This window comes from Aquarana catesbeiana, linkage group LG04 (genome assembly GCF_042186555.1).
Source record: "Aquarana catesbeiana isolate 2022-GZ linkage group LG04, ASM4218655v1, whole genome shotgun sequence".
NCBI lineage: Eukaryota > Metazoa > Chordata > Amphibia > Anura > Ranidae > Aquarana > Aquarana catesbeiana.
Window position 1 is genome coordinate 559,440,537 of NC_133327.1, and position 13,066 is coordinate 559,453,602.

The 13,066-nt window shown below is 44.9% G+C and overlaps 1 protein-coding gene across 2 annotated transcripts in view; it reads right to left on the reverse strand.

Annotated features, from left to right (window-relative positions):
- The window catches only part of LOC141140614 (solute carrier family 22 member 2-like), a 101,012-nt gene that overhangs the window by 2,079 nt on the left and 85,867 nt on the right, over nt 1-13,066 (reverse strand). The window contains exons 10-11 of one of the 2 annotated variants that reach the window (XM_073627993.1): nt 8,151-8,324; nt 7,186-7,285 (exon numbers count right to left, since the gene is read on the reverse strand). In XM_073627993.1, coding sequence (XP_073484094.1) covers nt 7,186-7,285; nt 8,151-8,324 — 274 coding nt within the window. Of the gene's footprint in view, nt 1-7,181; nt 7,286-8,150; nt 8,325-13,066 lie in introns of those variants that run through there. The other variant, XM_073627994.1, reaches the window with a different exon arrangement.

Here is a 13,066-nt window from a genome sequence, read left to right on the forward strand (position 1 = left end):
CCAGTGCAGCCTTGCCCCAGTGCAGCCTTCGATCCCCTGCCATACTGGGCTTCAAAATCGCGACCGCGATTTGAAAATGGCGCCGCCGGCGCCAAAATACACAGAGCCGGTCCTCGGCTCTTCTCGGCGGCTCTCGTTCACTTTCGGCTCCACTCGTAGTCCCGCCTGGGATGGGCGTGACTGTGAGCAGAGCTATCCTAACCTAGACGTGTACACTCGGCTAGGTTTGGGCGGCGCTCGAGTGAAGCCGAAAGTGGCCGAGAAGAGCCGAGGACCGGCTCTGTGTATTTCGGCGCCGGCGGCGCCATTTTCAAATCGCGGTCGGTGATTTTTTAGATCTGGCAGCTCAGGATCGCAGGGGATTGGCGTATAACACGCACCCGCAATTTTCCCCTGATTTTCAGGGGAAAAAAGTGCGTGTTATACGCCGATAAATACGATATATAAAATCATTTTCCAAAATTCAAATTTCGCACAGAATGATTTTGAATTTGAATAGAAATGATTAGAATAGAATAGAAAATAATAAAAAAGAATAGAATAGAAAAACAATAGAACAGAATAGAATAAAATACAATATATGTTTTTCTAGTTTATTCTTTTCTATCATTTTTTTTTCTATTCTAATCTTTTTTATTCAAATTCATTCTATACGAAAATCAATTTTCAGAAGCCATGTTCCGAAATTCGAATTTCGTATAGAATGAATTCGAATTTGAATAGAATAGACTATTAAAGAATAGAAAATAATAGAAAAGAAAAGAAAAGCATAGAAAAACAATAAAACAGAATAAAAAAAATATTATATATATGTATTCTATTGCTTTATGATTTTATGTTCTATTTTATTGTATTTTTTAGAAAATCGATTTCTATTGTTTTCAAATTCCATTCAAATTTGTTTTCGAATTTGATTATGTTTTCGAATTCGATTCGAATATGTTTTCGAATTCAATTCGAATATGTTTTCGATTTCGATTCGAATTTGTTTTCGAATTTGTTTGCTTTTTTTTCGGATTCGTTTAAATTCATCACTTTTGTAATTCGGAAATTCGGATGCATCCGAATTTCCGAATAATGAAAAATTCGTCCGGATTTCGATTCGGAACTAAACGGAATGCACATGTCTGTTTTTGTATTATGACACTTCTTACCTGTCCAGTGGTCTGCCAATAGTGTAAGTAAGGAAGGGCTGGTCATAGTAATACACATTATTTAGGCATTTATTTCTCAATGAAGTGGAGAGGGTTACCTGTCCAAAACATCTTCCCCCCTAAAATTTTTACAATGGGCCATCAGAGGGGGTGATGAATCTGATAAGTAGACCTTATATTTTTGTCATTAAATACTCCCTAAAATAAATGTTATACTGATGTTGGCCAAGAATGTTTGTGTCTAATCTACTTTCAATATTTATGTGCAAAATGACTAATTTTTTTTTTCTGGTTTGACTCCTTCCATGCCACAGGAATGGCAGACTGTGGCCTCCCACTTTGCCTAGCGGTGGGACTTTCCCAACTGCAGAGGGGCAATTGATGGGAAACACGTCCACATAGTCCCACCCCCCAACTCGGGGTCATACTATTATAATTACAAGGGGTTCAATAGTATTGTGATGTTGGCAGTGGTGTCGGCTACTTACGAGTTCCTGTATGTGGACGTGGGGAAGAATGGCCGGATGTAGGATGGTGGAGTCATCGCCCAGACTGAGTTCTACAGGCATCTCTAGAATGGCAGCTTGGGCTTGCCACCTCCAGAAGACAATACGGAAGGACTCCCATTCATCTTCGTTGCGGATGAAGCGTTTGCGCTGGGGGAACATCTTATGCGGCCATTCCCTATGAGGACCCTCACCCCGGACCAGAGGGTTTTTAATTACCGGCTGGCCAGAGCCAGAAGAGTGGTGGAGAATACGTTTGGAATAATGGCCAGCCGGTTCTGCCTATTTCTTACACCGATACAAATGGCGGAATATAAACTCAATCACATCATCCTGTGTTGCTGTGTTCTCCACAACTTTTTAAGGAGAAATTCTTTCAACTATGCTGCCTCAGTTGGGCTTGAGGCCGGAATTCATATTAATGAACCAACCCTGACGGCGCTTGAAATGGGCCGTCCTGGCTTGCCCCCCCACAGTGCCCGCGAGGTCTATATAAGATACATGGAATACATTGAGGGTAGGGGGGCCATCGATATGCCAGACAATGTCTGAGACATTTTTTAAATAAAAATCTATTTGAAACTGAAAAAATATTTGCTTTGATTTACCACTTGGCTTTCTTTTAGCTGTCTCCTCGGTTATCTTTTATTAATGTTATTTTTTTTTGGCCTTTTTCTTCAACAGTGCAAACGAAATTTTGTTGACACATGAGGTGACAATCTCTTCTTCAGCTTACTATTATTATTATGTTGTGGGTCTGCTACACACACACACCTTTGTTTTGTTGTTAATGTATTTAATGCATTACTGACAAAAATATTAATAATTTTCAGCATGCCCGAAATTTGGGGAGTCATGAAAATGGCGTGATTGTGTAAAATTAGAAAGCACTTTTGGGTGTTATTTACTAAAGGAAACTACACTTTGCACTACAAGTACACTTGAGACTGCACTGAAAGTGCACTTGTAGTGCAAAGTGGATTTGCCTTTTGTAAATAACCTCCATTGCCACTGAAAATGCCAAATTTACTCTAAAAATGCTTTTAAGCATTGAAAGAAGAAGCCACACATTGTTGATTATCAATCTTTTTAATCAAAGCACAATCACATGTGCGTTTATAAAAGGGTTTTTGAACAATCCAACATGTTTGTTGTATAAGATTTTTTTAGGTCACATTAAGTAGAAATCACTTTTATAAAGTGAAGGCAATATCAGACATGAGTATGTACAAACTGTGTTTGATATTGCGTTCAGCAGATGGGGTGATGTCACCCCTGTAAAAGCCAAATTTAGAAGATGCACACAAATTGCATAATGTCAACATGTGCTAGCTGCCATCATGGGGGATCAATGGACGTGTTTTGTGGGTGCAACCCCTTCCTCTCAGCTACTTTATTATCAAGAAAGGGGTTGCACCCACAAAACGCGTACATTGATCTCCCGTGATGGCAGATAACACATGTTGATACACTGTGTGCATCTTCTAAATTTGGCTTTTAACATACGTAAAAAAAATTTAGTCATAAAAAAACAAAAAAACAGAAGAACTTTAGGGATTTCTGGGTGTTTTAGAATCTCCCTAAAACATCAATGATGTTCTTCATTTTGTTTTGAACATCATTGATGTTTTGCTTGATGTTTTCTAAATCTCTATTACACCCCATTATCTCCCCGATGAGGATCTGGGCACTTTCACTGGTGAAATGACATTCCTCTTCTACAACATCCCGATCACCTACAAAAAAAACAAAAAAAAAACACCATGTATTATAAATATGCAGGCATACATCTCTTACCTGAGGCTGTGGTCGCAGACACTCACCTGTTGTGGTGTCAATTTCTACAATGTCTCCCTCCTCCTCCTCTGGTTGGGTTTGGGGGATTTCCCCTTCTTCCTGTGGTCCCTGGTCTCCTCTGATGAGCGGTGTCCTCCGAGTCTTTTCTCCCCTATGTGAACAAAAATAGGTATACTTAGCACACAGATATTTGATGGCAGAAATAGGAATATGAAACATTGCTTGGAAGTGGGGTACAATTGTCTAATTTGGCAGAGTTCCAAGCTGAAGAATTTTTTTTGTCCCACACTAGTGCTCCAGCGTCCAGATGTGTAAACAGCTGCTGAGTGTCCTCTCCTTACACAGAATCTAGTTTGCATTTCATTCTAGTTACAAACCCATCTAGACAGCAAACTTTTTTTAATCAGAGTAGGCCAGAAAAACCGTATTGAACTGCATCTGGCCAAAACATCGTATTTTAGTGGCCGAACGAACAATGTTTCCTACGAACTATTAATGTGCCCATGAGCATGAAAGTTGCCATTTTAAACTGTACAACAGTAAATAAAAGCACATGGAGCAGCATGAACGTAATAAAAAGAAAGAATAGGAACACAGGACAACTACTTACTTTTTTGCAGCACTCTCCTGATCCTTCTGTACTGATTGTGCTCCCTTAATTTGAGGTCCGACCACCGTTTCCTGAGTTGATCCTTGTACTGTCGTACCCCAAAATTCCCGTGCAGTCTCTCCACAACTTTAGCCATGATCTTGGCCTTTCTCACATTTGGGTTTGGGTAAGGTCCATACTTCCCATCATAGTCGGCCCTTTTCAATATGTCCACCATCTCAACAAAGGCCATATTTGAGGCCTTAAATAAACTCCGGGATCGTGACGTTTCTGGCTCCAGGCTTTCCTCTTCCTCGTTGCTGCTATTATCATGTACCTGCTCTGTCTCCACCATGTGCTCTTCCCCACTGTGCCGAAAGAGAAGGAGCAGGGAATAGACTAGAAAGAACGCCAGGGGTGGGCGGAGTTTCACGCATGCGCAGTGTATATAAAGCGAAACAAGTGTGCGTCCTACGTACGATCTGTGAGCGAAGGAAGGAGTATCGGAAGTGCCGATCGTGATAACGAAGGTACAAGTTTAACTTGGGCCTATACTGCTTATAGATTGAGGCCTATGTTGGGACAAGATTAGGAGAATTTAGCCTGACATTAGGGTTTGTCTTGTGTTGTGTCTTGCAGAGAAAATGGATGGCTTCAATGATCACAACTTCTTCCACCTGTTCATAGACAAATACAGGGAGCTGCCCTGTCTGTGGCAGGTCAAACACCCTCATTATAATCATAAACAAAAGAGGCAGGCAGCGCTGGAGAAACTGCTGGAGTTGGTGAAGCCAGTGGTCCCCACGGCAACCATCCCCTATTTAAAAGCCAAAATTGGTGGCCTGAGGAGCACATATCTTAGGGAGCGCAAGAAGGTCCAGGATTCCCAGAGATCAGGAGCTGCAGCAGATGACGTTTATGTCCCCAGGCTGTGGTACTATGAGAGACTGCGATTTCTGTCAGACCAGACTAAAGTCAGGGAATCCCTCTCAACCCTTCCTTCCACTCTTCCTTCCACCTTATCTTCCACCTAAGCTGAGGCTTCCGATGTCCAACCTGGGACTTCCAGCCAGGAAGAAGTGGAGAAGACCAGCTTGAGTCAGGTATAGCATTGTTCTATATATTTCTTGGCAAAAGATAAATGATGTTTCCTAGATGTTATTATTGATCACTAATTGCTGATTTAATAAAGGCGTTTACATTTCAATAGACAGTAGTGGGCAAAATAATTGGGACAAGAATGAAAAATGCTGGGCTCAGAATCATAGTCTTTTCTATTTATTAACATTCAATTTGCAACAGTTATGAGATGAAAATTGTGTGTGATTGATGAAGAAAAAACTAAACTATGTCCTTATTTCATACACAGGAAGACCTCAGCCAGGAGGAGGCTGTGGAATGTGGCACACAGGAGGAGGCTGTGGAATGTGGCACACAGGAAGAAGCGGGGGTTAGTGGCAGCCAGGAAGTGGCCGGGGTAAGTGGCAGCCAGGAGGAGGCCAGGCCCAGTAGGAGCCTGACGAAATCACAGGTTCCTCCCCTCTGCCTTCCAAACAAAAGACCCAGGAAGGGGAGTAATGTGGTGGAGTCAGCACTCAGGCTGATTCAGGAGGCTTCTGCGTCCCTTAGAGCCACCCCCACTCGTGAAGAGGCCTTTGCCTCCATGGCTGCCACCAAACTGCAAGACATACAGGAGGGCCAACACCTAATGTGTGAGAAAATCATTTATAAAACATTAAATAAGGGATTGAGGACCTAAATCACACCCAATACCCACCTGTGTGAGTTGCATCATCCTCCTCCTCCTCCTCCTCCTCCTCCTGCCACAACTCCAACGCCACAGACACAGCCTGGAAGGAAGAGTGGAAGGAAGACAAGAAAGTGATGGCCTGGGTTCAGTCTGGTCTGACAAAAGATGCAGGCTCTTGTATGACCACAGCCTGGGGACATAAATGTCATCTGCTGCTGTTCATGTTCTTTTGGACTCCTGGACGAGATTGTACTCCCTTATATAAGGACTCCTTTAGGCCACCAATTTTGCCAGAAAATAGTTGATGTCTGCCCTGGGGTTCAAAGGCTTCGCCAATTTCTGCTGTTTCTCCAGCGTTGCCTCCCTCTTTATTTGGTTAGGACCCCTTAATAAAGGTATTTTTTGGAACTAATACTTGCCTATGAGTGTTTTCCTTCAAAAAGGAAATTTTTTTTTGTGAGGAAGCAGGTACATTTCCAAAATACAATGTGAAATTAACAAGGGACACCAACAACAACAAATCTCCTTGAGATTAAAAAAGACAAGATAATAATGATGTTGTGGCAACTTGACACACAAAACAAACCCAAAACTATTCTGGAGATCACCAAAAAAACAAAAAATATTAAAAAAAACAGGAGATCTGGATTTTAAAAAAATACAAACAATTAATACCAAAAATAATATAAAAAAATAAAAAATTTTCGGTAGATGTGACAAATATTATATTCATGAAATGACGAGACATAATAAAGAGAGAAGTTTGTGAGAAGTCTGTGTGAATATAAGCAGCAAAACAACTTCATTCTTCTAGCATTATAAAGAAGAAGAGAGTGCGCTACATTCAACAATTTAAAACATTGCAGCGTGACGAAAGTGCTAGATCCATTACGAACGCTAATTTTACCAGACCATGCAGTTTCATCTCGGAATTTATTCTGAGCATGCGTGGCACTTTGTGCGTCAAAATTGTCCACACACGGTCGGAATTTACGAGAATGGATTTTGTTGTCGGAAAATTTTATAGCCTGCTCTCAAACTTTGTGTGTCGGAAATTCCGATGGAAAAAGTCCGATAGAGTCCACACACGGTCAGAATTTCCGACAAAAAGCTCAGATCGCACATATTCCACCGGAAAGTCCGACCGTGTGTACAGGGCATTACTCTCCTCAATGCTGCAACATTGGTATGATGCTGCAGATGTTGGCTCTAAGACTGAGAACTGTCATGATCACTCAGCTCTTGGTCTGCTCAGAGCAAAGAGCGGTGACTGTCAGACTGAAGTTCATTTTTATGAAACTTTGCAGCACAATATTTTGAGGCCTTTGCATAGTACATTTGGACTATTATGTATACAGATATTTAAACGATCCTGTTGATCAGACTTACTTCTGCAAACTCTCAACTTCTTCAATAGTTTCTGGTAGAGCCCGTCCTTTTGTTTCAGGAAGAAATAGAACAAGAACTCCTGAAAGTGTTCCTAATACAGCTAGAGTACATGATCAAAAGGAAACAGAAAAAAAAAACACATAAGCTCAATAAAGATACAAATAATTTGTGTACATACAGTATATTTATGTAATACAGTGCAAAGGTACTGCAAATCTCAAGCTGCTGTGCAGTCTCAGACAATAAAGCTAAATTCCAGATGTGGCTTGTCTTGCATAGTTACGTTGGTCCAACCCAGACCAATGGAAGCATGAATATGCTGTACCTGTGGGTTCCATGTGGAAGCTGGAAATTCACCAATTTTCCAGTGGTCCCGTGCCAAGCAGCTGCCCTGCTGCATAGTAACCACAGAGGGTCGCCCACTCAGCACAGGCACCATTCACAGATTGCCTTGCATTTATCTCAATGATTAAACCTGATTGGACTATGCGGGGAAGTAGTGCCATGATGTCATGATCCCCACCTAGTTAAGGCAGTGAATACCTTGCATTCTTTGAGAAAAATGCAAAGCATTCTGTGAATGGTGCCCAATCCAAGTGAGCAAGCCCCTGTTTTCAGTATGCAAACCTGTTTTCTCTATGCAGAAAGGGCGTTACAAAAAAAAATGCTTAAAACTATACACATGATGCCAAGTATACTGAAAAATAGAGTCAGGGTTTACCTACTTGCAAGAGAAAGGCATAATATTGAAATATAATTTATTGCTTTGATTATTCACAATGTGTAAACTGGAGAAAAAGTTAGAGTAGAATTCACTCAAATTTGTGTGGAAGTACTGTAAATATTTTATACTATTTTCTTCAATTTTGTCTCCCATTTGTTTAGGAATTTTCTTTTAGATTTTCACAGAATATTTCTTTTGACATGCAGAAGTATGTGTCTTATCACTGTAATGTTTTGCTTACCAAATACTATAAGTGGTAGCTCCTTCCAGATATGTGACAGCCGATAAACAATAAACGGTGTTATTATTCCTCCCAAATCACACATTGATGAACAGACCATTATTCCAAGATTCCTTATAAAAAAAATAAAAAGACTCAGACAAGAAGTCAGAAGTACAATATACACTGTATACACTGTCTTTTAATATCTACCTGAAGGAAAATGACAGCACCACTCTGCACTCCATGTTTTCTGGTGTCCCGTCAGCATGGCCTCAGTTATAAGGAAGCTGCAGAAACAAGTGCATGGTGGACAAGAGGGGGATCGGTGTGATGGGGGAAAATGCAAGATCAGATCATCTGTGTGTCTCTTCCTGCAGCATCTGAAAACCAACTTATCCTCCTCTCCTTTCCAGCCGGCTTTCAGTGACTGCAGGGAGAGACACACCGATGATCGAATCTTGCAATTGCCCCCCTGTTCCCCCACCGCACCGATCCCACTCTGGTCCACCATCCGATTCTTCATTTTCACACTATCTGCAGAGACCTCAAAACCGCAGGTCTCTTCAAGACACACAGAAAACTATTTTTTATATGTGTCTTGTTCACACCAAAACACAGGTGTGATGTCCCATGCGGAGCGGTGCAGGATTATGCGGTATGTCTGCATTTTTCCTCACAGCTCTGCAATGGAACACATACAAAACTGACAGCCCCACTTTGCATGACCACGTGTGACAGGAAATGGGAGGGAAAGCAGAGCAGTCTATACTGCCCGCCTACTTTCCCTCATGTCGTGTCCTGGCTGGGAAAATGCTGCCACTCGGGTATGTCTGGTGATGGGGGACAGAATGGCAACACAGATGAGAATGACAGAATGTTTGGGGACAATGATGGTGGGGGACAGGATGGTGGCACAGATGAGGACAGAATGGCAGAGGACACTGATAATGGGGGACAGAATGGTGGGCACAGAGGAGGGGGACAGAATGGAGGGCACAGATGAGGAGGACAGAATGGGGGAGGACACTGATAGTGGGTTGACAAAATGGCGGGCACAGATGAGGAGGACAGAATGGAGGGCACAGATGAGGAGGACAGAATGGCGGGGAACACTGATAGCAGGGGACAGAATGGAGTCACAGATAAGGAGGACAGAATGGTGGGGAACACTGATGGCAGGGGACAGAATGGCATCACAGATAAGGAGGACAGAATGGTGGGAAACACTGATGGCAGGGGACAGAATGGAGTCACAGATAAGGAGGACAGAATGGTGGGGAACACTGATGGCAGGGGACAGAATGGCGTCACAGATAAGGAGGACAGAACAGTGGGGAACACTGATGGCAGGGGACAGAATGGCGTCACAGATAAGGAGGACAGAATGGCGGGGAACACTGATGGCAGGGGACAGAATGGCGTCACAGATGAGGACAATAGTGGGCACTGAAGATGAGGAAAGAATGGTAGGCACTGATGAGACGGAGAGAATGGAAGGCACAAGAATGGCTGGCACATATGAGGAGGAAAGAATGGTAGGCACTGATGAGATGGACAGGATGATGGGCACTGATGAGATGGATAGAATGGCGGGCACTGATGAGATGGATAGAATGATGGGCACTGATGATGAGGACAGAATGGTGGGCACTGATGACAGAATGAGGACACAGGAAGTGATGTCAGTCTGTGCATAAAAAAACACACATGAAAACTGATGTCAACGTGCATTGTAAACTCGTGTCTGTGCAAGTCAAATCGGCACAGTTTTTATGCACGTGTGGTGTGAACAAGGCCTTTTGCCCTGTTCACACCACAATGATGATATCACGTCAGTTTTTTTTACCACGCAGAAAACTGCATATTTATTATAGCAAAAAGTAAAAAATATTGCTTTTTTTTCAAAATTGTCGCTCTTTTTTTGTTTATATTGCAAAAAATAAAAACCTCAGAGGTGATCAAATACCACTATTTGTGGGAAAAAAAGGACGTCAATTTTGTTTGGGTGCAACACCGCACAACCGCGCAATTGTCAGTTAAGCGAAGCAGTGCCAAATCACAAAAAGTGCTCTGGTCAGGAAGAGGGTAAAATCTTCCGGGGCTGAAGGGGTTGAAGTGATACTAAAGGCTTAATTAGTTTTTAATTAAAATAAAAAAGGGGTTATAGTTTACCTGTTCTGTGAAACAATATTGTTTGACTTTAGAGCCACTTTAAGGTAACGCTGAAGTTTGTGTGTGTGTGTGTGTGTGTGTGTGATCCCTATGAAAGCTGGAAATCAGGGTCCCATGCCGAGTGTCTGCCCTGCTGCTTACTGAGCATGGGAAGCTGTGACCAGGAAGCTAGTGCAGATCACTGTAGTAGCAGTGGCTACTACAGTGGCACCCAGCTTCCACAGGTTGCCACTCAGATTACCACCATAGGACCATACGGATGTGCGGCAGCAGGGATCACCTCTTTTCTCTCCCTTGTTCCACATGGATTCCATGGGTATGGCACATACATACTTTCATTGGTCCAAGCTTGAAAAATTAACTATGCAAAAACTGGGACACCTAAACCTCAGCTTAAAATATAATTTACATATCACAGAGGGCACTACAAGTCCCAGCAGAGTGGGCTGCCATTCTTCAGTCCCCTGTAGTCTAGGGCACTACAAGTCCCAGCATATCAGACTGCTCTTACAGAACAGGAGAAGGAGCTTGGGGGGGATTTATACTGGGAGGGGAAAGAAGGAGGCACAGGTTTGAGATGGGGAGGATTTTTGCTAAGAGGGGGCATTTATGCTGGGAGGGGGAGATAGGGGAGGATCTTTGCTAAGAGGGGGAATTTATGCTGGGAAGGGGAAATGGGAGAGGATTTATGCTGGGAGGGGGAGATGGGGGAGGATTTGTGCTGAGAGGGGGATTTGTACTGGGAAGGAGAGATGGGGGAGGATTTTAAGAGGGTGTTAAAAGGGGGGATTTGTGCTGGGAAAGGGGAGGCGGAGGCAAGGGTTTGTGTTGAGAAGGGGGATTTGTACTGGAAGGGGTTATATGAGGGGGAGGATTTGAGCTGAAAGGGGGGATTTTTGCTGCTAGGGGGGAGATGGAGGGGGCGGGGGTCTGTGCTGAGAGGGGGGATTGGGGGTAACAGAATTTGTGAATGGAGGGGTTTTAGGGGGATTTATGTTATAAGGGGGATATAGGGAATGAGGATTTGTGCAGGGGGGGGGATTTGTGCTAAAAGGGGGCATATGTGAGTGAGGAGTTTGCCATGTTTGCCCTGGGCACTGGATGATCTTGTCCCGGCATTGGCGCACTCTACAAATTGCAACTGTGGCGGCCAGGAACGTTAGACTCATGAGTACATGGTAGCCCTGCTGAGTGGAGTGGATCACATGTTTCTTTGCTAAGAGAGATCCCCCCTCAGCCCAGGTGTACAGAGTGGCAGTGGGAGTACCTGGGTCCTGATGATTGGAGTCACCCAGCAGGGCCAGGACCCAGGTACTCTCTATTTAACATTACCACATTCTGAACTATGTAAGTCATCTCAGACTCTATTTATCCACACCCCTTTAAGCCACGCCCAATATTTAGTGCAACTTAAACCACGCCCACTTTCACGCAGCAGCTTCTCCTTTCACACTGCATAGGGGGGGCCCATTGGATCTTGCACATGGGCCCACTGATTTCATGATACGCCCCTGGTTAAAGTCCACACGTGCTCAAGCTCCTGTTGGGTGGAGAACTGAGAGCAGTGCAATGCAGCCAGGAAACTACAATTCCCAGATCTTGGAGGCAGGTGGAGGCAGGTGGAGGCAGCAGGGCACACCAGGGAATCAGGACCCATGTGACTTACTCGGACTGCAAGTTTACTTGACCCCAGGACAGGAGCATCACTCCCCCAGGACCGGAGGAGGCTGTGCAAGGACCTGCTGAGCTAGCACTGGCACGGGCAGCTGCCATCTCTGAGGTGAGAGACCCTGACACCCACAGCTGAACACCACATCCCATCTACCTTCCCCCATACACCCTATTTACCCTGCCCCAGGCCAGTTCCGACCCAGTAACCTCAAAATAGCCCTCAACACTGTGGGTCCTGCTGGGAGCTGGCCATGGCCAGCAGGACCCATGGGCCAGTGGCCAGCAGGACACAAAGGTCAGTGGCCAGTAGAACTTACAGGCCAGCAGGACCCACAGGCTATGGCCAGCAGGGCCCACAGATCAGTGGCCAGCAGGACCCACAGGTCCGCGGCCAGCTCCCAGCAGGACCCACAACATGTGGGGAGCTGGCCATGGACCTGTGGGTCCTGCTGGCCACTAATTTGTGGGTCCTGCTGGCCACTAATTTGTGGGTCCTGCTGGCCACTAATTTGTGGGTCCTGCTGGCCTGTAGGTTTTGCTGGCCACTGACCTGTGGGTCCTGCTGGCCGCTGGTCTGTAGGTTCTGCTGGCCACTGACCTATGAGTTCTGCTGGCCGCTGAACTGTAGGTTCTGCTGGCCACTGACCTGTGAGTTCTGCTGGCCGCTGGAATGTAGGTTCTGCTGGCCACTGACCTGTGGGTCCTGATGGGAGCTGCCCATGGACTGTTGGGCCTGCTGGCCATAGCCTGTGGGGCCTGCTGTCCACTAGCCTAGGGTGAACAGACGTCCCTGGTTTCCAGGGACAGTCCCTGGGCTGAGGACACTGTCCCTAGATTAAGTCTGCCCCCAGTTCTGTCCCCGCTTTGTAGGGCCGATCCGGGGTGGGTGAACCGCAAGCTGGAGCAGTGGGAGGGCACTCAGGGCCGGCCCTACATGGGTCCCGCTTGGCCCAGTGGGCTGCCTTTGGAGAAGAGGGGGGCAAGCGCTGCCAGATTGCACAGAGCGAGGATCCCCAGCTTACCTGGCGGCCACTGTCATATGAAGTCCCGCCTCCTGAACTGGCTCCTATGATAGACAGCACACTGATGAT